At 35.9% G+C, this 25,262-nt stretch overlaps 2 protein-coding genes across 4 annotated transcripts in view; one reads left to right on the top strand and one right to left on the bottom strand.

The window, feature by feature from the left end:
• The window catches only part of LOC134847574 (B9 domain-containing protein 1-like), a 271,610-nt gene that overhangs the window by 137,283 nt on the left and 109,065 nt on the right, over positions 1 to 25,262 (top strand). The gene's annotated exons all lie outside the window — the stretch shown is intronic.
• On the bottom strand, positions 3,066 to 16,431 carry LOC134847764 (histone-lysine N-methyltransferase 2D-like). 3 transcript variants are annotated; one of them, XM_063864972.1, is made up of 6 exons: positions 15,859 to 16,431; positions 12,973 to 13,038; positions 8,085 to 8,243; positions 7,695 to 7,772; positions 4,058 to 4,207; positions 3,066 to 3,589 (listed from the first exon to the last, which is right to left on the bottom strand). In XM_063864972.1, the coding sequence occupies exons 1-6, from the start codon at positions 16,333 to 16,335 to the stop codon at positions 3,434 to 3,436; spliced, it is 1,086 nt and encodes a 361-aa protein (XP_063721042.1). In that variant the 5' UTR covers positions 16,336 to 16,431; the 3' UTR covers positions 3,066 to 3,433. The 3 variants fall into 3 exon arrangements, with proteins under 3 accessions (XP_063721042.1, XP_063721043.1, XP_063721044.1); XM_063864973.1 differs by having other exon boundaries at positions 8,085 to 8,240; positions 15,859 to 16,420; XM_063864974.1 differs by lacking the exon at positions 15,859 to 16,431 and adding an exon at positions 13,128 to 13,185 and having other exon boundaries at positions 8,085 to 8,240.

A 25,262-nucleotide genomic window follows, 5' to 3' on the forward strand; every position in this document is an offset into this window, starting at 1 on the left:
AAAATCTGGAAAAATTTTCAGAATTTTGCGACTTTATGTCCAGACTTTCATGACTATGTCTAAACCTGAACCTTCGCAGCCAAATTTATGTTCTTGACTTTAGCGATCCACTCTGCGCCTTTTGCAACACACGGCGCAAATTTGTGACCCAAAGCGCGACTTTTGCGACCCAAAGCGCAACTTTTGCTATCACAGCGAAACTTTTGCGACCCACACCGCAACTTTTTGCAAAATGCATCATTTTGAATTTCACATAGCGCGTGGGGAATGATATAACACAAATTTTTAATTATTTTTTTCATTTTCTTTTTAAAATTTCATCAATTGTTGAAGCTAACACTAACCATAGACGTTAAAAATTAGTCGGAATTTTCGGGATTTTGCTCTTATACGAGAAGAGTAGCCTTGCATCTATTTTTGATTCATACGCCTCTAGAAGGGATGACTTTTTAGTTGAACACTATTGCATAGACAGTCAATGACGGTCGAATTTCACGAGAGGGACTGATGCGAGCAGTCTTGTTTAGTTTCAGCCCAAATCATAATTGGGATTGCTTTCAGACACTCAGAAGGACTTGCCTTTGTATTGCATCAATGGTGAAACTAAAACTTCCTGACCTAAAGTTTTTGTAGATTTCAAACTTAGTTTTGTTTAAAATGTTAGATTTTTTTTTAGATGTTCCGCGCAGTGGGACGCAAATATCAGGTCACATCCACATCCAGGCACAAAATGTATAATTGTGCCGAATGTCTGAGTCTGAGAACTTTGAAGTCAAAGTCGCGCCTTGTGTCGCGATAATCTGAACACAGCAAAATGTGTGATAGCGAAAGTCTGGATACAAAGTGTGCCTGACTGAAAAAGTCGCCTGAACATACAGTCGTGAATTTCTGAGCATAAAGTCGCCAAAATCTGGAAAAATATTCAGAGTTTTGCGTCTTTATGTCCAGACTTTCATGATTATGTCTAAACCTGAACCTTTGCAGCCAAATTTATGTTCTTGACTTTAGCGATCCACTCTGCGCCTTTTGCAACACACGGCGCGAATTTGTGACCCAAAGCGCGACTTTTGCGACCCAAAGCGCAACTTTTGTTATCACAGCGAAATTTTTGCGACCCACACCGCAACTTTTTTCAAAAAGCATCATTTTGTATTTCACATAGCACGTGGGGAATGATATAACACAAATTTTTAAATATTTTTTTCATTTTCTTTTCAAAATTTCATCAATTGTTGAAGCTAACACTAACCATAGACGTTATAAATTAGTCTGAATTTTCAGGATTTTGCTCTTATACGAGAAGAGTAGCCTTGCATCTATTTTTGATTCATACGCCTCTAGAAGGGATGATTTTTTAGTTGAACACTATTGCATAGACAGTCACTGACGGTCGAATTTTACGAGAGAGACTGATGCGAGCAGTCTTGTTTAGTTTTAGCCCAAATCATAATTGGGATTGCTTTCAGACACTTAGAAGGACTTGCCTTTGTATTGCATCAATGGTGAAACTAAAACTTCCTGACCTAAAGTTTTTGTAGATTTCAAACTTAGCTTTGGTTAAGATGTTAGATTCTTTTTAGATGTTCCGCGCAGTTGGACGCAAATATCAGGCCGCATCCACATCCAGGCACAAAATGTATAATTGTGCCGAATGTCTGAGTCTGAGAACTTTGAAGTCAAAGTCGCGCCTTGTGTCGCGAAAATCTGAACACAGCAAAATGTGTGATAGCGAAAGTCTGGATACAAAGTGTGCCTGACTGAAAAAGTCACCTGAACATACAGTCGTGAATTTCTGAGCATAAAGTCGCCAAAATCTGGAAAAATATTCAGAGTTTTGCGACTTTATGTCCAGACTTTCATGACTATGTCTAAACCTGAACCTTCGCAGCCAAATTTATGTTCTTGACTCTAGCGATCCACTCTGCGCTTTTTGCAACACACGGCGCGAATTTGTGACCCAAAGCACGACTTTTGCGACCCAAAGCGCAACTTTTGCTATCACAGCGAAACTTTTGCGACCCACACCGCAACGTTTGCGACTCACAGAGCAATTTTTTCGACCCACAGCGCAGTTTTTGCGACCCAAAATGCAGTTTTTGTGACGCACAACGCAACTTTAGCGACCAACTGTGCACGTTTTGCAACACACAGCGCGAATTTTGCGATTCAAAGCACAACTTTTGCTACCCAAAGCGCAACTTTTGCGACCCACAGCGCAACTTTTGCGACCCACAAGGCAACTTTTGCGACCCAAAGCGCAACTTTTGCTACCCGCAGCGCAAATTTTGCGACCCACAGCGCAACTTTTGTGACCCACAGCGCAACTTTTGAGACCCACAGCGCAACTTTTGCTACCCACAGCGCAACTTTTGCGAGCCAAAGCGCAACTTTTGCTACCCGCAGCGCAAATTTTGCGACCCACAGCGCAACTTTTGCAACACACGTCGCAACTTTTGCAACACACGGCGCAACTTTTGCGACTCACAGTGCAACTTTTGCGAACCACAGCGCAACTTTTGCTTCCCAAAGCGCAACTTTTGCGACCCACAGCGCAACTTTTGCGAACCAAAGCGCAACTTTTGCGACCCACAGCGCATATTTGCGACGCACAGCTCAACTTTTGCGACCCAAAGCGCAACTTTTGCGACCCATAGCGCAACGTTTGCGACCCACCGCGCAACTTTAGCTACCCAAAACGCAACTTTTGCGACCCACAGCGCGACTTTTGCAACTTTATATCTAGACCTTCCAGCCTCAAGCTCTACGCATGACTATGCAATTTGAATCTGGATCAGACTGTGGTTGGACTTTCGAAAATAATATATTTTGCTCGACAGGCATTTTTCTTGGCAGAGCGCATCAATGCCAAAAGGGTTTTGGAAACATATCAAATAGTCCAACATGTTTTTGAGTTGGTTGATTTAAAATGGAAAATTGAACTATCGGATTCATTTTTGGAGAATGTGGAAACAATATCAAACAATTTTTCGAACAAGCTATTTTTTTCATCACGCTATCACTCTGGCATAACGCATAATTAGGAAGTTATCTTAGAAAAAATCAACTGTTTTAATTACTCCTATCAATTTACACAAAGATAAACTAAAGATTATACGAATATATAAATTGTCTTCAGTAAATAATTTCAGCATTCCGTTCATTAACAATTTAATCTCTCTTGAGGAGTAAGTTCAAATTTGTTTCAATCTTGAGAAAAATACGAATTCGAAGAAAGGAAGGAATCGCGGGCATCAGATCTAGAGGGAGACGATCATCTAGAGGCGAGGCTGATGTTGTAGCCTTGGCTTGATTTTTTCCCCAGATTCTCGTCCTAGTCAGAATTGGGTTATGAGAGTGGGGAAGGGGTCTCCATTTTTTTTTTCGTTTTATATACATGGCTTCATCTAGTCATGAATCTAAATCTGTATCTCATCTATCTGAACATATTATCCACTGGGGATACTTTGTCCTTGAGTGCCATGTCAGAGGGGGGGTTGAGGAAGAAGAAGGTCATATTGGAGCCGCTGATCTGGATTGCGAAGCCGCTGTTCCTCCCCATGTCCACAACTTCCATCAGAGATTTGTACGGCTGAAACAAGCAACAAAAATAATTGCTAACTTTAAGCTGTTTTCCTTCCATGGCTGCTTTTCATTCCATTATGATTGTTTTGCTCGTGGTGGGCTTGAAGTGGTTAGGGGGGGGGGGTTGGTATGTGAATTTATGAGCGATAGGATCAAATGGTTTTAGTTTTCGTTATGCAAATTCTGAACAAAATCCAGCAATTCCTTGATATTCTTTTGAGAAGTTTTCTTCTTAGCTGAATTTTACGCCAATCTGAATATTATTTTGTTGACGAGTTTAAATAAGAGAAATGATTTCTTGAATGGAGCCAGGAATGGTTAAAATGTTTTTTTTTCATCATTTTTTACCGATTGTTTACTTTCTTACATATACCAGCACCGTTAATTTTAAATATTTAAAAATGTTTTTAAATATACGAGCGCTAGTTCTAAGTCATCGATGTGTTTCTAATCCAACTTAATCCAAAATATGTACCGTGTTATCTTGTCCGGGGAGTTTGAACACTTCGGTTTCGTGGTCTCCCTCTCTGGTGATGTCAGTGTGTTCTATTCTATCATTGGACACCACATAGGAGAGACAGAATCCACTACATGTGTTGTTCGGTCGCAATAGATACGTGCCCAGCTGAAATTCAGAAGAAACTCAAAAATTATTTGACGTACAATCGATCAAAAACATCTTATGATCAGAAAAAATCAAGTTGACTAAAAATTCATCCAAAAAATAAAGTTTGACCAAAATCTCGCGCAAAAATATGACTTTCAACCGCATTTATAAGTTTTTTTTAAGAAAAAGAATATCAAATTGACCAAAATTTCAGAAAAACATCGATTTGATCGCTTTTTTGACAAAACTATCAAATTTATCGAAACTTTGAACAAACTTTGACAAAACTCTAAATTCAGACACATAATCAACATCATAACAAAACGAAGTTTGGAAAACAAAACCATTGAATTTTTAATCTGATCTGACCTCTAGAAAAACAAACTGTAAAGCAGGTTAATCAGAAGCAGTTTTCCGAAAGTTTTCGAAAATTTTGTCGACCTTGTTTCAAGGGTTGACCACCAAATTGATTTTCCAAAGCTCTCCTTAAATATTGCTAACGCCCTTTTGCCAATTTTTTGCACCGCAGACAAGGCTAAAAAGGGCCTTTCATGGAAACTTTTCCAAAATGCAATTAAATTGGATCTTTCTATCGATTCATCCCTCGCTTCCAGTTTTTGTTCCGACTTTCGATACGAAAGTAACGGAATATTTGTGCTCGGGGTGAGTTTTTTTTCTTCAGACAAATTTCGACTTTTTAACTAGCCATTTTTGACGGAATTTTTTAATATCATTCAAGAGGTTTTGTTGTCCTGAGCTTAAATTTGAAAAGATATTTCACCTGTGATCATTTTTTGTAAAGTTATGAGGGTTTAAACATTGCCATTTTGGCCATTTTGACCAATTTGGGACAATTAACGCGCGATATAATTCGCGCTATTAACGCGTAAGAGGAGATCTAGTCCGTCTTATAAATCGTTACAAATTGGTTGAACGAAGCTTATTTGCCATAATTGATTTGTTACAAGGAACGAAATCTATCTTTTTGTACTTTAAATGGCGTGTGGGGGGATTATTTTTATAAAAAAATTTCAAATTTTAGAAAAAAAAAATTCATTTTATTTTATTTCATTTAATTTTTTTGTTATTACTGCTGCTCCATAAACCTCAAAAGGCAGTCGGAACATTCAGGGCTTCGCCCTGATACGAGCAGTCTTGTTTTATGCTTTAAAAATTTATATTCTGTAACTTACCGGCCATGACTCATCTTCATAGGCTCTATATTAGAACAAGACTGCTCGTATCAGGCTGAAAGCCCTGAATGTTCCGACTGCCTTTTAAGGTTTATGGAGCAGTAATAACATTACAAAATTCGATAAAATAAAAAAAAATGAAAAACTTTTTTTTTCTAAAATTTTCTGAAATTTTCTGAAAATTTTTATGAAAATCATCACCCCACGCGCCATATAAAGTACAAAAGGATAGATTTCGCTCCTTGTAACAAACCAATTATGGCAAATAAGCTTCTTTTAACCAATTTGGACGGATTTCTAAGACGGATTAACTCTCCGCTTACGCGTTAATAGCGCGAAATATATCGCGCGTTAATGGTCCCAAATTGGCCAAAATTGCAATCTTTAAGCCCCCGTAACTTTACGAAAAATGATCACAGATGAAATATCTTTTCAAGTTTGAGCTCAGGACAATAATAGCTTTCGATAGATTTAAAAAAATTTCGTCAAAAATGGCTAGTTAAAAAGTCGAAATTTGTCTGAAGAAAAAAAAACCCACCCCGGGCACAAATATTCCGTTACTTTCGTATCGAAAGTCGGAACAATTATAATTCTTCATATCAAACAAACTGGTCATCTGATAGGAATCAGTCAATCTCAATTATAGCCTTGAAAATATATTTTTAACTATTTAGACTCAGAAATATAGTAAGACCAAGAGTAACATGAACCTATCTGGCCAAAAAAAGATATCGTGCCGTGCAGACGGTTTATCCGAACCAGAGCTACTTTACGAGAATTAGCTTGGACCAAAAACTGATGTTATAGGCGTGCTTCACATTTAAGGTTTAGGGATTCAGGGAGTCGAATCTCCGAGGGGATTATATCCATAAATTATAATGGCCGCTTTTGTTTTTCCAGAATTTTATGTTTCTTAATAATCTAAATTTTGCTTTCCTGCGAAAAACTTTTGTTCTTTGACAAAATGAATTGATGAAAAGTATTTAAAAATGGACAATAAGAGCTTTCTTTTTACTAAAATTGATTGCTATCATGATCAAAATGTTTTACGGCTCATATATGATTCGGTCAATATTTCAGCTCTAAGAAGCAAATAGAAACGAGATTTTTGCAAGAAGACAATGCGACGTCAAGCTGTAGGCACTAGGCGCTCAATACCAGTTTTGGCTAGCAAGCATAAATTTGCAATCCAGTGACAATGCTGATTTTAGAGACAAATGGTAGGACATTCTTGTTTTGATTTCAACAGATAAATGCGTTTTGGCAGTTGAAGCAAGTGGAAGCAAACTGTAAATGGATTCCACTGTTTGTCAGTGGATTCCACAATCGATATGTCCTTTTTCAGCATTTCATTTTATAGTTCATCAAAACTGCTCGTATCAGGGAGAAGTCTTGAAAGTTCCGACTGCCTTTTAAGGCCTATGGAGCAGTAGTAGCAAGAAAAAAATTAAATGTAATAAAAATAAATTGATTTTTTTTAAATTTTTTTTGAAAATTATCCCCACACACGCCATATTAAGTACAAAATGATAAATTTCGCTCTTAGTAACAAAATCAATTATGGCGAATAAGCTTCCTTCAACCAGTTTAGAACGATTTCTAAGACGGGTTATATCTCCGCTTACGCGTTAATAGTGCGAAATATATCGCGCGTCTATTGTCCCAAAATGGCCAAAATGGCAATCTCTAAAACCCCATAACTTAAATGAAATTGATCACATGTGAACTTAGGCTCAGGACAACAAAATTTTTTGAATTATAAAAAAATTCCGTCAAAATTGGCTAGTTGAAAAGTCGACATTTATCTGAAGAAAAAAAACCACCTCGAGCACAAATAATAAGAACAAAAGGAACAAACTGAACGCGCTATCCATGACAAACAATGGAAACCAGCGACAAAAGGAAAAAATGACCGCGGATTCCACTGAAAAAAATGTGGAATCCACCGACATGCAAAGGAATCTACTTCAAAAGCCAGAACACCAAAGTCCAATGACAAAAAAAATGTCGTTTGTTTGCGAAATTTACTGACGAAGTCTCTAAAACACGCAAAAGATGTGACTGTGGAACCAGAAGCGTGAAAGCACAAATAAGTGTCTACATAAAAACCCGAGTTTGGCGCCTTAATGCGTTTTGATTTCAAAACCTGCTTTGGGTGCGAACGAGATTACTGAGGTTTTTGAATAAGGATTTTTAGAAGCGGGTTTTTGAATAAAACTCGTCTTACAAAAATTGCGTTTTTGTACAACTTTTCAAGAGACTCTGTAAAGCTATGGGCAGTTAAAAAATGAGAACTGGAATCAAAAATAAACCTCGTATTTGATGAGGAGAGCATCTGCTTCTTCTTTGGTGATGCCTTTGTATGATCCCTCTTGCTTCAGTGCTATTAACTACACACAACAGATCATGCAAATTCACTTAATCAAAATAGACATGTTTACTATGATTCGGATAAATTACTTTTTTATCCATTTACAGCAACAATATTCTGCAGAGTAGGAAAAATTAAAAAAATTTCTTTTAATCTTAGTCACCCTTTATTAGAAAACAACGATTATTTTCGCGAGATTTGAAATCATGGCACCTGGAAAAATTATTCAGCTATATGACGGTTTTCGAAAATTTTTACGCGTCCATCGAGATCAAAAACGTTTCATGAAAATATCATGAAAGTTGAATACTATTGAAAAAATTCATCTCACATCCTGTGTGACTTGCCATGATGACTCATGTTCGAGCTGGAAGAGTTGTTGGGGAGGCAATTTCACGACACTCTCTTTCTTCAGAATGGTCTTTGAGAACGACTTTGATCTCTTCGCCATGCGGGCCGGGTCAGGGGGAGGGGGCGAAGACGATTTCTGCAACAAAATTGATAAACACCACATTGAGTTGAAAAAAAAACATTGCTTTGCTAAAGAAACTGAAACTCAGTCTGGGTTGAGGGTAAGTTATAGAACGCCATACCCCCTTTACACAGGGTTAACAGCCTTTGATAGACCCCCATATTAATCTACGAAATTTATTAATTTTACCGAGGCCGATGTCGTTTTATGTCAAGACTACGACTCGTAAACTTATTATTTCTAGACCGTTAAGTTCCGATAAACAAAACTGTTGACCTGACAGAAAAATTTTTTCAAAACATTATGGTGACTTTTTTGAAATGCAAGCAAACGGGCTTTATACGATACTGGAAAATATCAAGCGACCAATGATGTCATTTTAATTACTGAAAAACCAGGTCTTTTTCCTTTTCCCCTACCGCACATAAGTATCAATTTTCTGGCGTAGCGAGGGAGTTTTACAAGGTTAAATGTCACGGTCAAATACGTTTGTCATAGCCTAACATGTCAAATTTTGTAACAGTCGGACAATGAGAACAGAGAAATTACTAGTGAAAATTCGCTGGTGGGGGAAAGGAAAAAGAGCCAAAAAACATTCGCATAGCGATTTAAAAAATGTTTTCCCAATCTGAGAGCATTGTTCTACCCGCACCGAAGTTTCATGGGTAATAATCGATTATAATGGATTTTCGTTGACTAAAATGTTGTCAATATAATCGATTATCATGTCAAATTTAGACCACGTAATCGATTTTTAAATCCATTATAATCCTTTATAATCGATTACAATAATCCATGAAACTTCAGTGCGGGTAGTTACTAAATATCGTTGAAACTTTTCCCTTTTCTTGTAAATTAGTAAACTTTTTTGATCACCACACTTGATCGCTCATAGAACTTAACGCATTCAGTTGTTATGTGAAACATTCCGTACCGTTAAAATCCTTCAACCGTTAAAGCATAACTGTGTACCAGGGTTGGCCGGTAGGTTAAGTCCATCGCTTAGACCGCTAGGCTATAAACTAAAGCATGCTTTTTCATTTGGCAACTGGAAGATAGCCAGCATTTGTTCAAAAGGATCAGAAGATAGCCAGCGTTTGTTCATACACAAAAGGACCAATTGGTTAAAAGTTCTGCAGGGCTTGGAATTCAAACCACTTTTTGAGACTGATACAACAAAATCACTTTTTAGGTGTTTGAAACTCCGTTGTGGCGAAAACAAGATTTATTTTTCAATATTGAGGTAAAAAATCAACAATCAAAAAGTCCGCAATTTATTATTTGATTTTGTCGTTCGCACCGATGTTAAATCCGTGACCAAAAGTCCATAGTCTGGCAGGGTTTTATAGTCGCGGACATTTAGTCTACAAATACCGTACATCGGTTGCGATGTTCTGGAAATTAGTTGCTATAGTGTGAAACTTAGTCAGGACGTGGTCAAAAAAATAGTCGCATTTTCGTCTAAAAAATAATAGCGACATAGTCTAAGACTCCGTCGTTTTTCTTCCGTCGAGCTCAGCCAAAAACTTGTTGCCGGTCGAAATATTTTTCCTCTGTGAAACATATCGAAACATAGATATCTTGGGTCAAGATAGTTGAAAACTATCGAGCCTGGGTTGAATTGTTGTTTGCGCCGGGTCGCTGTTAATTTTCATGTACTGTCGTTTTTGAAACTTGTGGCTGAGATCTGATTATTTTCAAGCGTTTAGACCATTAGGTTAGGCGGTAGAATCCATTATTGAAGTTTTTCAGCTTCTGCTCGACTTTATCTCGATCGCGTTTTTACTGCTTTTTGCAGTCTCATCATAGTTGACTTTGCGGAAATTGTTCTTACTATAGCCTGAAATCTGTTAGGCTAGGATCCTTTTCATCCTATTGGGTCCAAAACCAGATTTAAGTTCTTTTCCAGTAAAGCTTATGAACCAAGTTAACATGCCTCCCCTCTCCCCCCCCCCCTCAAATCATTTTAGAGGGAAGGATGTTAAATTGGTTCTGAATTCAAAACTTCAGCCAATCGCATCAGAGCATTTTACATGCAGCGCTTAGCAAGTTTAGCTTAAATAGAACGCTGGGGTGGAGGGTCGTAACGGATATCTTTTACTATATCCCCCTCGGGAACCTAGTAACAAATATCACCTGTAAAGAAATAAATCAACGGTTAAGCATATCAGAATTTTATACCTAGCAGCGAATATCCCCCTTTTTTCAAAAATGGGGATATTGTTAAAGAGATCCACCTTAACTTGGTCTTTTGAGGAGGGAGGGGGGGTTGTGTTAACTTGATTTAGATTTCATTTGCATTACCAACAGCTTGCATAATGATGAGAAACCGTTTTATTACTAACTTTATCCGTTAAAAAGCTATTTCGAAGGTTTTCGAAACAATCGCATGATTAGTCAGTTTCCATACAAATCATGCATGGATGTGTATGGTTGCGCATTATCTTCTGTGGTGGGCAACCCGGGCCTAAATTCTTTCGTTTAGTTCTATCGCAGCAAAAATTGTTTCGCTGTTAGTTTAGGTGATTAAAAGTCAGTGGGGTAGACATTTTTGTACTTCTCAAGCTCATTGAGTTTGCGAGCTCCTATAAAAGCAAAAAAGCTCGTATATCGAAGCGAGGCCCTCATTAATCCGACTGCATAATCAGGCCAATTAAAAAGTTTTCTACATGAAAAATTGACGACATAATCGAAAAAAAAATTTAAGCTATGCAAGATGCCTTTATCGTCCTCTCATTGTTTTAAAAAGACTAAATTACTGGCCTCAATTCAGCTTAGATTGCATTCTTTTGCCGCTTACGCCTGTAATAAGACAGCTTTATATCGTGCGTTAATTATCCCAACTTGACCAAATTAGCAATTTTCAAAAAATTATCACAGGTGAACTATTTTTTTAATTTGAGCCCATGACAACCATATCCTCCAGATGGTTTGAAAACTCTGTCAAAAACTCGTAACTAAGAAATGGAAAATTGATTGAATAAAAAATCAACCCACGCTTAAATATTCTGCATTTTCTTCGAAAGTCGGAATATGGAACAAAAAGCAAAAAAATTGGTGATCGCTCCCCCAGAAATTTAATATATATTGGCGACGAACACATTTTTAGCAAAATAGGTCGACCAGAAGTAGATATCGTGACTTAGCACCAAAAGAGGGACTCTTTGAAAAATCTTGGCGACCAGAACTGAGGAGGTAGGGTCGTGTTTACCTCAACATGTTTCTCAACATGGACCGAAGAAATCTGGATTCAGACCATGGGTAAATAAATGTTCGAGCTCAATATCCCAGAGTGTTACAAGACGCATTTAATACTTCATAATTAACAATGTGTTTTGGGAGAACGTGCACTGGTCCGGGTTTCTTATTTGCTTAATTCATTCACAAAAGAAACGTTTTTTAAGAACGATATTCTCATTTTATTCCATACCTACACAAGTTTTAGAAATTTTGCACAATTATTACATACGTTTTTTTTCTAGCATGAGGTGTTTTTTATAAGAATTTCCTATTTCTGTTTTGTTGTTTTTGTAATGTTCGATGCTTTCCAAAAATTCTGAAAATAAACAACAGAAAAAAAGAAAAATTTTCAACGGAATGCTGCACAGTAAGTTTCCTACAAGACAAGCGAGAAGTGCAAAAATTCATAAATTTTACAGCTCTTGAAAGCCAATTTCATGATTTTAGAAAAAAAATCAAAGCAGATAACATAGAGTAACAAATTGAAAAAAAATCTTTGTGACAGTAACCGTAAGTTTTTTACGCTAATTAAACTAAATATAAAAGAACATTGGGAAAAAATACAAACTCAGAAAGAGTTCTCGAATTGCATGAAATTTACACCATCAGTAAGTTTTGAAAAAGAGATATGAAAGCTAGATCTTGCAAAAATCTTGTAATAATCTTGCAATATTTTCCACTCCGAGATGCAAATCAGAAAAATCCAATTTTGTTATTCAAGATTAGAATTCGTTTACACAAATTAGCTTATCAAACAGGCTGCTGTTGTTTCTATTAGACTATGAGTAGATTGATCCAAGCAGCCAGGGTTTTACGGTTAAAGTAATTATCAAATTTTTGCTTGACTTTGCGAATTGCAACTCCACTTCTGTTTAAAAATAAAAGGGCGTAGTGACTTGCATGCGTGCCTTTTAACATGCACAATTTAACTTAGAAAACCCACTTTGAAGCGGTATGCATCATTTTGAGTCTTAGTTCCATATGTGAACTAACTCAACTCTAATTGTGCGAATAGCCGCATGCAAGATGGCACGCATACAAGTAAGTCCCATTAGTTTATGCAAAGTTGTTGGTGATGTCGTTGACATAATCATTCAAATAGATACGCTTCATTTTAATTTTAGATCAATTTTTTTGCTCTAATTTTACGTTCTCAGATAAAATTGATGATGCATGTTTTTTCCGAAATTTTTCCGAAAATAATTTGTTTTTTAATAAAAGATAAGAAGAAAAAACTGGAACTAAAAAGAGCAATCTGCCAATTTTGATCAATTTCTGGTGTACGTTTGAAAGTTTAAATTACTTTGAGTTACACTTTTTGTCCAAAAAATTAGCTTACGAATGCAAATTTTTTAAAAGAAATTGGTCATCTTCTATTTTTAATCATCTCTGAATGTTCCAACTTTGGCCGTTTTCGAAAAACCAATCGTTCTTGTGTAAAAAAATGCCTGCATTCTATCGGGCTGTTTTCATTGATTTCTTAATGTGTTAGACAATGAAAACTGACCGTTTTGCAAGAAAGACAGCTCCACCTCCAGAAGGCTAACTTTCTCAATCCAGATCTTCTTCTAGTCTGAAACAAATTGCCTCATTCTCAAATACAAATGTTTTATATTGTAAAAAGCAGTGATTAATTGTAGCCTTTGATTTATCTCGACTCACCAAGACATAAAACATGACGACCGTCAAAGTTTCTAAATATCGGATACCTACTCATTTTATGTAATGATCTGTTATCAATGATCCCCAGTAACATTAATTGACCTCGAAATAACCGCAAATTTAAGTTTAGCAGTCTTATTTGATCTCGCTCTTATTGGTTCCCGGGTTTTATATTTGTTCTCGTTCAAGTTTTTGCCCCAATTTTGGTAAAAGACCTGATTTTTCTGCTCAAATTAAATCACAATATTTTAAGTCTGTCCTCTTTGCAAAATGGTATACATTTCTTGATAAAGGTTCGAATTTTAATTAACAGTTGGAATATCGTTCCCTCTTACGACGGAAATGATATAATATTTGTTCTCGACTAATACTTTTTTCACACATTTTCGACTTTTAACTAGCCTTTTTTTTAAATATATCTAAAAGTAGCAATGTCGCACACTCAATTTTTATACTTATGATTCTTTTTTGTTCAGACTTTTTTAACAAAAGTAACGGAATATTTGTGCTCGGGTAGGTTTTTCTTCAGACAAATTTAGACTTTTTAACTATTCATTTTTGACGGGATTTTCAAAAATCATTCGAAAGGTTTTGTTGTTTTGAGCTTAAATTTGAAAAAAAAAATTTCACCTGTGATCATTTTTTGTAAACTATGGGGGTTTAAGATTGCCATTTTTGCCAATTTGGGACAACTGAACGCGTTAGCAGAGATCTAATATGTCTTAGAAGTTGTTCCAAATTGATTAACAGACGCTTATTTGCCTTAATTTATTTGTTAAAAGGAATTAAATTTATCCTTTTGTACTTTATATGGTGTGTGGGTGGATGAGATGTGGGTATGATGTGTTCGTGGAAAGAAACAGTCTTGTTTAGAGTATATGAGGGCTTGAAAATTGCTCCTTTGGTCGAGTTGTGATCATTAACAAGCAATACATTTCGTGTAATTGTTCCGACTTTCGATAAGAAAGTAACGGAATATTTGTGCTCGGGGTGGGTTTTTTTTCTTCAGACAAAATTCGACTTTTTAACTAGCCATTTTTGACAAACTTTATATTGTTCGAAAGGTATTGTTGTCTTGAGCTTGAAATTGAAGTAAGTTTTACCTGTGATCATGTTTCGTAAAATTAGGGGGTTTAATGATTGGCTTTTTGGCCAATTTGGCTCAATTAACGCGCGATATGTTTCGCGCTTTTAACATGTAAGCGGAGATCCAATTATTACGTTCTAGAAAACGTTCCAAATTGGTTGAAATAAGCTTATTTGCCATGATTGATTGTTATAGCAGCGAAATTTTTTCTTTTGTACTTTATATGGCGTGCGGGGATGATTTTCATTAAAAAGTTCAATTTTTCTATGTTATTACTGTTCCATAAATCTTAAAAGGCATTCGGAACATTCAGGGCTTCGCGTTGATACGAGCAGTCTTGTTAGAACTTAAGTGGCAAATAAATCGAGCGAAGGAACAATTTCAAGTTGAATGGATCAAAATAAGGTTGTTTTTATACGTAATCTCTGACATGGAAGGAAATTACTACTATGATTACTTAAGATTGCTCGTATCAGGACGAAAGTAACACAGTATTTGTGCTCGGTGCTGTTTTTATCTCGCCACTTTTTGAGCTAGCCACTTTTGATAAAATTTTTTTACAGTCTGCAAAAAATTGATTTTTTGAAGTCAAAAATTGATCTTCTATCTTTTTTTAAGTAAATTTTTAGAAAATTTGAAAGAAAATTCTGAAAAAGATATCAAAGGTTTTTACAATTTTGTTTTGCAGACACCTTAAGTGACAAACGCAGCGTTCAAGCCGAAAAGCGTTAAGCGTTTTGTCATGATAGGAGTAGTCTTGTCGCTTCGACTTTTGAAGAAAGTAGCAGAATGTTTGTGCTCGTTTAGTGTTTCCGCTGAAAAATTCGGAAGTCTGAAAAGGCTGCTCGTATATTAGGGCAAAGCTCTAAGTGTTCTGACTGCCTCATAATCCATATCGATTAAATTGTTGGGAAAAAATATAAAAAAACTAAAATTTTTGAACAATATCAAAGATCAAGTGTGAAAATTTGAGGCGTTCAAAATTAATGCGACCGATTAGCTAGCCTCAATTCAATCAATTTGGAACGATTTTGTTTTGCGTGATAAGTCGCCACGCATAAATGATTCGCGCTACGCTTTCAGGCTTCTGCATAAAATATTCAATGTGCGCTTAAAATAGTCCAGAGCATGGCCGAATTGGCAATGTTCAAACTTCTAATTTTTTGCAAAAAAGATCGGAAGTAAATTTCTTTTTGTAATTGACTTCAGGAGAAGAATATCTTCAATCCGACAAATATTTTTTTGAAAACTACTATTTCGATTGCGGAAAATGGACTGAATACAAAAAAATAACACGCTTAAACATTCCGTTTTCTTCGAAAGTCGGAACGACTAACCATTTTTGGCGGATTCTTTTACACTATGAAAGAGGTTCATGTTCAAAGCTTGAAACAAAATCTCTGCGCAAATTTCAGCAGCGACATTATTCTACAGTTAAGTATTCGAAATTGACCAAATTAGCAATTTTCAATCCCCATAACCCTATAAAACATTGGTCACCATAACATCAATCTAATAACAAGCAAGATCTAGAATTTAGGCCGGTTTTGAGAAGAAATCAGCTTTTATGCAACTAGTAGCGTTTTCCAGTAAACGGAAACCTAACAGTTATTTTGTAAGGTGCAACAAAAACTGGCTCCCTACTTCTGGCATCGTCAGTTTCAACGTCTCCGTTCTCTGATCGGCTGGCGATCCGTCCCACCTTGACTCTGGTTCGGGTAACATGAATCCAACAGGGGAAGCGGGGGCACTACTCGCTGGCGTTTTTTTGGTAGATCGAAGGATCCCATTTTCGGGTGCGGGTTGAAGTGATACTGGTGATTTTGGTGATGGCGAGGGTTTCTGGGATATCGAGGGTTTGGGTGGTGTCGCGGGCTTAGGAGATGACAGAGGTTTAGTTGACAACTGCGGCGGATGCTGCTTGTTAATTTCCTCGTTCTTGCGGAAAATTGGGTTGTTTTGGATATCCGATAACGGGGGAGGAGGCTGTTTACAACTCTCCCCTTTCTTCCGGAAAATTGGGTTATTCTGGATATCCGAAATGAGTAAACCCTGTGAAGGTATTGGACTACTATGGCCGCTTTGGATAACAGCGGGTTCTTTAGTACGACTACCAGGCATTTCAGACGTTAAATTAGCCGTACATACTGGTATGATTTCTTTCTGATAACAACTGTTTGTCGAAGAAGTCTTGTTAGAATTAGCAAAGTAGTTTATCTCTACATAGCTTTCAATATTGTTGCAGTTATGTGCAGTGTAATATGTCGGAGAGGGGCAATCATCAGGGTCTTGGCTGGAATTGGCGGGTTTAATGATTGGCTTTTTGACAATTTGGCTCAATTAACGCGCGATATGTTTCGCGCTTTTAACATGTAAGCGGAGATCCAATTATTACGTTCTAGAAAACGTTCCAAATTGGTTGAAATAAACTTATTTGCCATGATTGATTGTTATAGCAGCGAAATTTTTTCTTTTGTACTTTATATGGCGTGCGGGGATGATTTTCATTAAAAAGTTCAATTTTTCTATGTTATTACTGTTCCATAAATCTTAAAAGGCATTCGGAACATTCAGGGCTTCGCGTTGATACGAGCAGTCTTGTTAGAACTTAAGTGGCAAATAAATCGAGCGAACGAACAATTTCAAGTTGAATGGATCAAAATAAGGTTGTTTTTATACGTAATCTCTGACATGGAAGGAAATTACTACTATGATTACTTAAGATTGCTCGTATCAGGACGAAAGTAACACAGTATTTGTGCTCGGTGCTGTTTTTATCTCGCCACTTTTTGAGCTAGCCACTTTTGATAAAATTTTTTTACAGTCTGCAAAAAATTGATTTTTTGAAGTCAAAAATTGATCTTCTATCTTTTTTTAAGTAAATTTTTAGAAAATTTGAAAGAAAATTCTGAAAAAGATATCAAAGGTTTTTACAATTTTGTTTTCCAGACACCTTAAGTGACAAACGCAGCGTTCAAGCCGAAAAGCGTTAAGCGTTTTGTCATGATAGGAGTAGTCTTGTCGCTTCGACTTTTGAAGAAAGTAGCAGAATATTTGTGCTCGTTTGGTGTTTCCGCTGAAAAATTCGGAAGTCTGAAAAGGCTGCTCGTATATTAGGGCAAAGCCCTAAGTGTTCTGACTGCCTCATAATCCATATCGATTAAATTGTTGGGAAAAAATATAAAAAAAAAACTAAAATTTTTGAACAATATCAAAGATCAAGTGTGAAAATTTGAGGCGTTCAAAATTAATGCGACCGATTAGCTAGCCTCAATTCAATCAATTTGGAACGATTTTGTTTTGCGTGATAATTCGCCACGCATGAATGATTCGCGCTACGCTCTCAGGCTTCTGCATAAAATATTCAATGTGCGCTTAAAATAGTCCAGAGCATGGCCGAATTGGCAATGTTCAAACTTCTAATTTTTTGCAAAAAAGATCGGAAGTAAATTTCTTTTTGTAATTGACTTCAGGAGAAGAATATCTTCAATCCGACAAATATTTTTTTGAAAACTATTATTTCGATTGCGGAAAATGGACTGAATACAAAAAAATAACACGCTTAAACATTCCGTTTTCTTCGAAAGTCGGAACGACTAACCATTTTTGGCGGATTCTTTTACACTATGAAAGAGGTTCATGTTCAAAGCTTGAAACAAAATCTCTGCGCAAATTTCAGCAGCGACATTATTCTACAGTTAAGTATTCGAAATTGACCAAATTAGCAATTTTCAATCCCCATAACCCTATAAAACATTGGTCACCATAACATCAATCTAATAACAAGCAAGATCTAGAATTTAGGCCGGTTTTGGGAAGAAATCAGCTTTTATGCAACTAGTAGCGTTTTCCAGTAAACGGAAACCTAACAGTTATTTTGTAAGGTGCAACAAAAACTGGCTCCCTACTTCTGGCATCGTCAGTTTCAACGTCTCCGTTCTCTGATCGGCTGGCGATCCGTCCCACCTTGACTCTGGTTCGGGTAACATGAATCCAACAGGGGAAGCGGGGGCACAACTCGCTGGCGTTTTTTTGGTAGATCGAAGGATCCCATTTTCGGGTGCGGGTTGAAGTGATACTGGTGATTTTTGTGATGGCGAGGTTTTCGGGGATATCGAGGGTTTGGGTGGTGTCGCGGGCTTAGGAGATGACAGAGGTTTAGTTGACAACGGCGGCGGATGCTGCTTGTTAATTTCCTTGTTCTTGCGGAAAATTGGGTTGTTTTGGATATCCGATAATGGGGGAGGAGGCTGTTTACAACTCTCCCCTTTCTTCCGGAAAATTGGGTTATTCTGGATATCCGAAATGAGCAAACCCTGTGAAGGTATTGGACTACTATGGCCGCTTTGGATAACAGCGGGTTCTTTAGTACGACTACCAGGCATTTCAGACGTTAAATTAGCCGTACATACTGGTATGATTTCTTTCTGATAACAACTGTTTGTCGAAGAAGTCTTGTTAGAATTAGCAAAATAGTTTATCTCTATATAGCTTTCAATATTGTTGCAGTTATGTGCAGTGTAATATGTCGGAGAGGGGCAATCATCAGGGTCTTGGCCGGAATAGTAATATGATGAATACGAGGCCATGGCCACATATGATAAGCTCTCTTATGCCGCTCTCAAAACTCTCATCTTAACGAAAGCTCAAATCAAACATCGCAAACATGGGATTAAAACAGGACAACAACGTATAAAGTTGACATTTACAATGTTTTCTACGTATTTGACAAGAAGTTTCTGATGGTTTTGAAGGTTCAATATAATTTAGGATACACATATGCACTTGACTTCTGTTGTTTATGCCTAAATGGTTAAGTTGTTGTTTAATCCCTTGGTAAATTTGTCCAAATGTAGAATTTATCAGAAAACAAACAAACGAACAGACAGTTTGTTATATTAGATCTGAAGTGAATTCAAGATTCTGAAGTCACGTCAACTGAATTCGAATATTTCGTAAACATCCAAAATCCAAATGATGATGATTTTCATGATGCTTGCAATGCGATGTTATCAAACACGGGTTTCAAAGAGAGAAGTTTTGTTTGCTCTGTGCCCAGGCAAAACTGAGAGAAACAACTTGGGTTCAGCATGAAATTTTTCATCGAACTGAAACTCCGGCCAAACAGATAATAAAGGGGGGTCTCCGAGCAAAAAAAATCATTGACATGACATTTAAGAGAACTCCCAACAATGTTTTTGTTTGTTTTGGACAATTATGACGATACAGCTATAATGATACAAATAAGATACAACTACACAGATAAGTTTCCAGACATAATTCTTCGTGACTTCGATATCTTATTCTCGAACTTAAGCTGATCGGACCTGATCGCTTTATCAGCTTTTTTTGAACTGTTGGCACAAAAACGCAAAGCTAAAGGCTTTGCCAGCCCGTAGTCCCAGCCTAGCATCCCGAAAATAAGGGCAATTGTCCTGGGATTAAATTGCTAAGGCACGAGTCAGGTTCTTGCGTTTAGTTACGTTTCCGAGAGTCTGCAAGGAAACCTCTTTCCAAAAAAAGCTGACAAAAGTTTCAGTAGGAGTAAAATTGGAATTTAATAATACGAAAGAATAAACAAAAGTGAAGCAAAATTTACAATGGCTCAACACAAACTAGATAACGCTCTGAAAAACTACAGATCAGTTTTGTCTTCGTAAACGGACATTATGTTTTGTACTCTTTCATTTAATACTCGATACTTTTTCTTTTTTGTGAACTTGTGGCCACTCGATGCATCAAACAATTTGAGTTTTTGTACGGAAGCGTCTTTTTGCAGGCTGCCAACTACTTTCCACATATTTGGGTGGGTTCCGCTGAAATATGATTGAATCCCGAAATGCCATCCCTCGACAGCATTTGTTGTTCGAGCAATCCCACTCACAGCAGCATCTCGCTGGTTCCAAAGGGAGGGTGGGAATGAAACTTCACGGTTTGGCACCAAGCTTTTTATATAAGTAGAGCCGAAGTACAGACACACTTCGTCGTTAAATTGTAGGACACCAAAATTTGCATTTGGGTGTGTTCTAGTTTTTTTGGTTCTGTTACTTACAAGCCAAATCAGAAACAACAAATAGTCATCAGAATGGATTGAATGATAAACCATCATGAAGCCTTTCTGTCGCGATTCGAACGACCTTTGAAAACTATCGGAAGAACGTAAAACTGTTGATAAACACTGGTTGGAAATTTTTGAGAATCAGTCTTCTTGCGAGCAAGTACCGCAATCGAGTAACACTCGTTAGAATAAAAAATTGGTTATGAAGAAAACTAATTTTTGATATTTCATACAGCGCTTATTCGGATCGAAACCTTTCTAAATAAGAATTTTTTTCATATTTTTTTTCATATTCATATTTGTTAATCATTTTTTGATACAAATGTTGTCGATTATGAACGCAGGATACTTGTTTGCTGTCGGTATCGCTTTATACTTAGCTTATGAGCTTATGAGAGAAATTTCTCTAGCATCGATTAAAAATTTTTAAACAATTTCCTTAATAGAAATAAACTATACTTAAGGATAGATGGTTGAATGTGCACAGAATGTTTCCGCCGTGTTCATTAAATCAACGGAAAAAGAATTTTTTCTCGAAATTGGTCGGTACATTCTGTGCTACTTGAACACGCAACCGTCTATCCTTTTTATAATTTGTCGATTACTCATTTTTCTGAGTAGAGTTGTTTGAAACTGCAACTCGAAACTGGAGTATGTCTCTCCTAAAGCTAAGTAAAGCGAGACCGATAGAAAACAAGTATCTTGAAGGGTAACTGAAAAACACATTAAAAATTGAGTGAAAAATACGAGAAATTGTTGAAGGAAAACAGGAGTGAGAGTTATGAGAGTTATCAAGCTGAATCTCTTGAAATTGATTCTGGGCCACCAGGTTATGGTGTTGAAGTCTTTTAGTATTTATTTTTAAAGATGCGAGCTTTTGTTTTCTTCAGACTCAAAAATATTCGAAGTTAAGTTTATGAGTACAGAAATTGGATTTGATGAATGCTTTTTCATTATCTTGTATGATAAGACCGGGATTCTATTTCAAGTGAAAACAATCATCTTTTCTGCTTTTTTTCTCATCAATACGCACTCAAGTTCTCAGGCTAAAAATCAAAAATTTAGAAGTTTTATCGTCAGTGCTCACAAATTTTAACAAGGAAAGCCGGTTACTGTGCATGAAGCACAGAATGTTCCGACCACAGTCATAAAAAATACAAAAACATTTTCTCAAGTCGGTGTCGCTTTTTCTGCAGGTTGTAAAAAAAATCCTAAACGAAAAAGTAGAACATAACTGAAAATCATAGTAAAATAGTTCAAATGCAAAACAGCTTTTGAAGAAAAATGAAAAGAAAAAAAGAAAACAATTTTGCGGAAATTTTTTGATTTTTGAATTCTTTGGTTGCCAAAATTGCGCTAAAAACTCCAAAAACTACCAATTACTTAAGTTAAACGGCTACAGAACTTGAATTAAAATTAAGCTTAAATAAGCTATTGCAATTACTAACTATGGTTTTTGTTAGCCCGAAATTAGACAAAAAATCAAAAATTTCAAACCGATTTCTCTCGACATTGTGAAAAAACTTTTGAAATTTGTTAACGTTTTTCGAATTACGACTGAAAGTGCTTCAACATGATATATCACTCAATCTTGTCCGATGATTTTTGTAGTAGCTGATTTTGCGTGGAAAAAAACTAAAACACAACTGAATCCAAAGTTTCTCCCCATTTTCAGTGGTCGGAACAACAAAGATAGCCGATTAGTGTGCAAAAAGCACAATATGTTCCTACCATAGTCTTAAAAAACTACATTTTTTTCAAATTTGTTCAAATCACGACTTAAAGGGCTTTTAATTGATATATCACTCAATAAATGCCAGAGATTTTTTGTAATTGACAGTTTAAGATCAGTTAAAGAGTTACAGTTATTTAAGAAAAAAAAAACTTAATAAATCTGTAAAAATTTACTGATTTAGTCTTAGTTTTTAAGAATAATGCCTAAAAAACTGAAAAAAAAATTGAAATGTTTTCCAATAAATCTTTTATATTTTTTTAATGGAAATTCATTGCACTTTTAAATTTTTGATTCCAAATATTGCGCTAAAAAACTACCTTAATTGAGAAAAATAAGTTTTCACGGCTTAAGTTAAGCTTAAATAAGCTATTGCAATTCCTAACTACCTTACTAATTAGCTGGAAATTAGAACAGAAATCAAAATTTTCAAACCAGTTTTTCTCGACACTGTGAAAATTTTTTTAAGGACGTTCAAATCACGAATGAAACGGCCTTAATATGATACATCATTCAGTCCTGTCTGATGATTATTTGTAGTAGCCAATTATGCGTGGAAAACAAAATTGTCGGAACAAAAATAAGCGATTAGAATTAATTAAAATGGATTATAATGCTATAATGCAGTAAAGCACTAAAGTCCGTAGTAAACTGTTTGTAATGAATATGTTGTATTTTTCTAGAAAAAATAACCATTAAACTCAATTATAATTAATATCAAATTACATTTAAAAAAATCAATCGAAGTAAAGTAGTCTACACGTTTTAATATTGCCATTTGCTTTAGGTTGGTTACCTGCTGTACAAATTCATTTTTTTCTGCATGACTTCTACTTTTTTTTTCTTCATTTTTGTTACCTTATTTTTTCATTTCAACTTGTTTGGATGAAATCGTTTGCCAATTTGAGTAAGTGTAGTATTTGAATTCAAGTAAGCCGTATATTCAAATCGTTTATTCTTGATGCAGAATGTTTTGTTGCAAAACTTTGCTCGGCAGAACGCAAAAACAAAGTTGCAAATACTGTAAATGAATAAATAGCTAATTTTAAATTGATAAAACAATGATTTAATTTCGGTTTTCAATCAGTTTCGTTGTCTGAGGTCGACAAGGGAATCGATTATTTTAACAAAATTTTAGAACACAAGACCATCATAATTAATTTTTTCACTTTACCTAGAAGAAGGTGTGTTCAACCAACCACAAGTGACAATGAATCTGGTTCTTCAAAATCTATTAGTCACTGAAGCATTCAAGATCTTGCTTTTTGAGAAGTCTAAGTAATAATATTTTAGATACCAAAGCCAATATAGCTTAGATACTCAAAAATCAGTTACGCAAACAAAGACCAAAGCGTTGAGTTGTTGATCCGACTTTCGTAACGAAAGTAACGGAATATTTGTGCTCGGGGTGGTTTTTTTCCTCAGACAAACTTCGACTGTTTAACTAGCCATTTTTGACGGAATTTTTTTTACATCATTCAAAAGGTATTGTTGTCCTGAGCTTAAATTTGAAAAGATATTTAAACTGTGACCATTTTTTGTAATGTTATGGGGTTCAAAGATAGCCAACTTTGCAATCATTTGCCAGAGTAAAACTTACCATAGCTCGATGTCTTTCGCTTCAAATTTGATAAAGTCAAGTTTAGTCGCCAAATTTTATCTTGAACTAATTTGATTCACCATGTCTAAATATGTATGGCTGATTACAGGTGTTTACATATAGTGCTGTTCAAAATGATAAAGGTCAGATAAAAGTAACAGAGTAACATGCGAGCATTATGATGCAGTTAACCGACCAATGACTATATAAAACTAGATAATTAGTCTTAGAGTGAGATTCGGCGTTTGATTTCCGGCATCAATAAACCTATGGCTAAGACTGCTCGTCTGCTTTCAAAATCCAAACTGCCTTTGTTGCTCCGACTTTGGAAGGAAACGCAATATTTATGCTTGGGATGGTTTTTTATTCAGTCAGTTTTCGCCGATAGCAGTTTTGAGCAAAAAAAAAAAAAATTTCATTGAAGATATCGACTTCCGGACTGTGAATTTAGACCATTTGGTTGCAATTAGATCCAATGGAAACAAAAATCGACAATTTTGTCAAAAAGTGTTGATGCGCAGTTCATTACACTTAAAAGTCTCGATCCAGGTAATTCCACGGAAATTGTGAAAAAAAATTAAAAAAAGGCCGGAGTTTCTTCTATCTACATAATGGACAGAAAAACTTCTTTAATCAGACAGGCTTATAATCAATCAGAAATATAGAATTGTTTAAACCAGATTTTGATAAACCTTTGCTGAATCATTTGATTGAGTGCAATCATTAAAAAAAATTTATTAATGATTTCAAGCAATTTAAAGAAATTACTTTGTTGAATAAATAGTGATAACTTTGAGTTTCACACATCAAATATATCCTTCAATTTTTTTGTTCCGATTTTGATACGAAAGTAACGGAATATTTGTGCTCGGGGTGGGTTTTTTTTTCTTCAGACAAATTTCGACTTTTTAACTAACCATATTTGACGGAGTTTTTTATACCATTCAAAAGGTATTGTTGTTCTGAGCTCAAATTTGAAAAGATATTTCACCTGTGATCATTTTTTGTAAAGTTTGTACACATGGGATGTCCAGATTCAGTGATTCCCCAACCACTTCTGAGGAACAACCATGTTAATTGTTTGGTTTCGGATGCGCACACGCAATAACCATACAATGACAACTTGTATTTGTTTCGAGCGCTTGCAGTTCATTTACATGAATCAACTAATCTCTAAACATCCAACTCCAAGATATTTAATGACTTTCTGAAAAAATTAGGTTCTGTTCCGAAACAATTTCTTGGAGTTTCGATGGATAATCTACCAATAGTTGAAGATGTAGTAGAGAAAAACATATCTTTGTCGACGATATCGACATTGAAGGGGAGACTTCATAGGAGAATTAGCTCGGAGAAGTATCGGTAAATACGAGAATACAGTGAAACTTCTACGATACAACAACCACATTTTTTACGTCAATAACATCGACAATTTCTTCAAATGCTTCCGATGCCCAACTTACGATACATTTTTTCCACAAAGCAGACCACTTCAGCCGCCATCTTCTCTGTTGCAAGAACCGAATCAAAAAAATTTACCCCAAAAACGAAAAAGAAATTGAACCTTCAGTTATCAAGAAAGCAAACGACTTTGTTTCCTTCAAATTTGGAGATGTTAAGCTTCTGGACATTATGAAGTTTTTGGGTGGAGCTACTAC

This window comes from Symsagittifera roscoffensis, chromosome 6 (genome assembly GCF_963678635.1).
Source record: "Symsagittifera roscoffensis chromosome 6, txSymRosc1.1, whole genome shotgun sequence".
Lineage (NCBI taxonomy): Eukaryota > Metazoa > Xenacoelomorpha > Acoela > Convolutidae > Symsagittifera > Symsagittifera roscoffensis.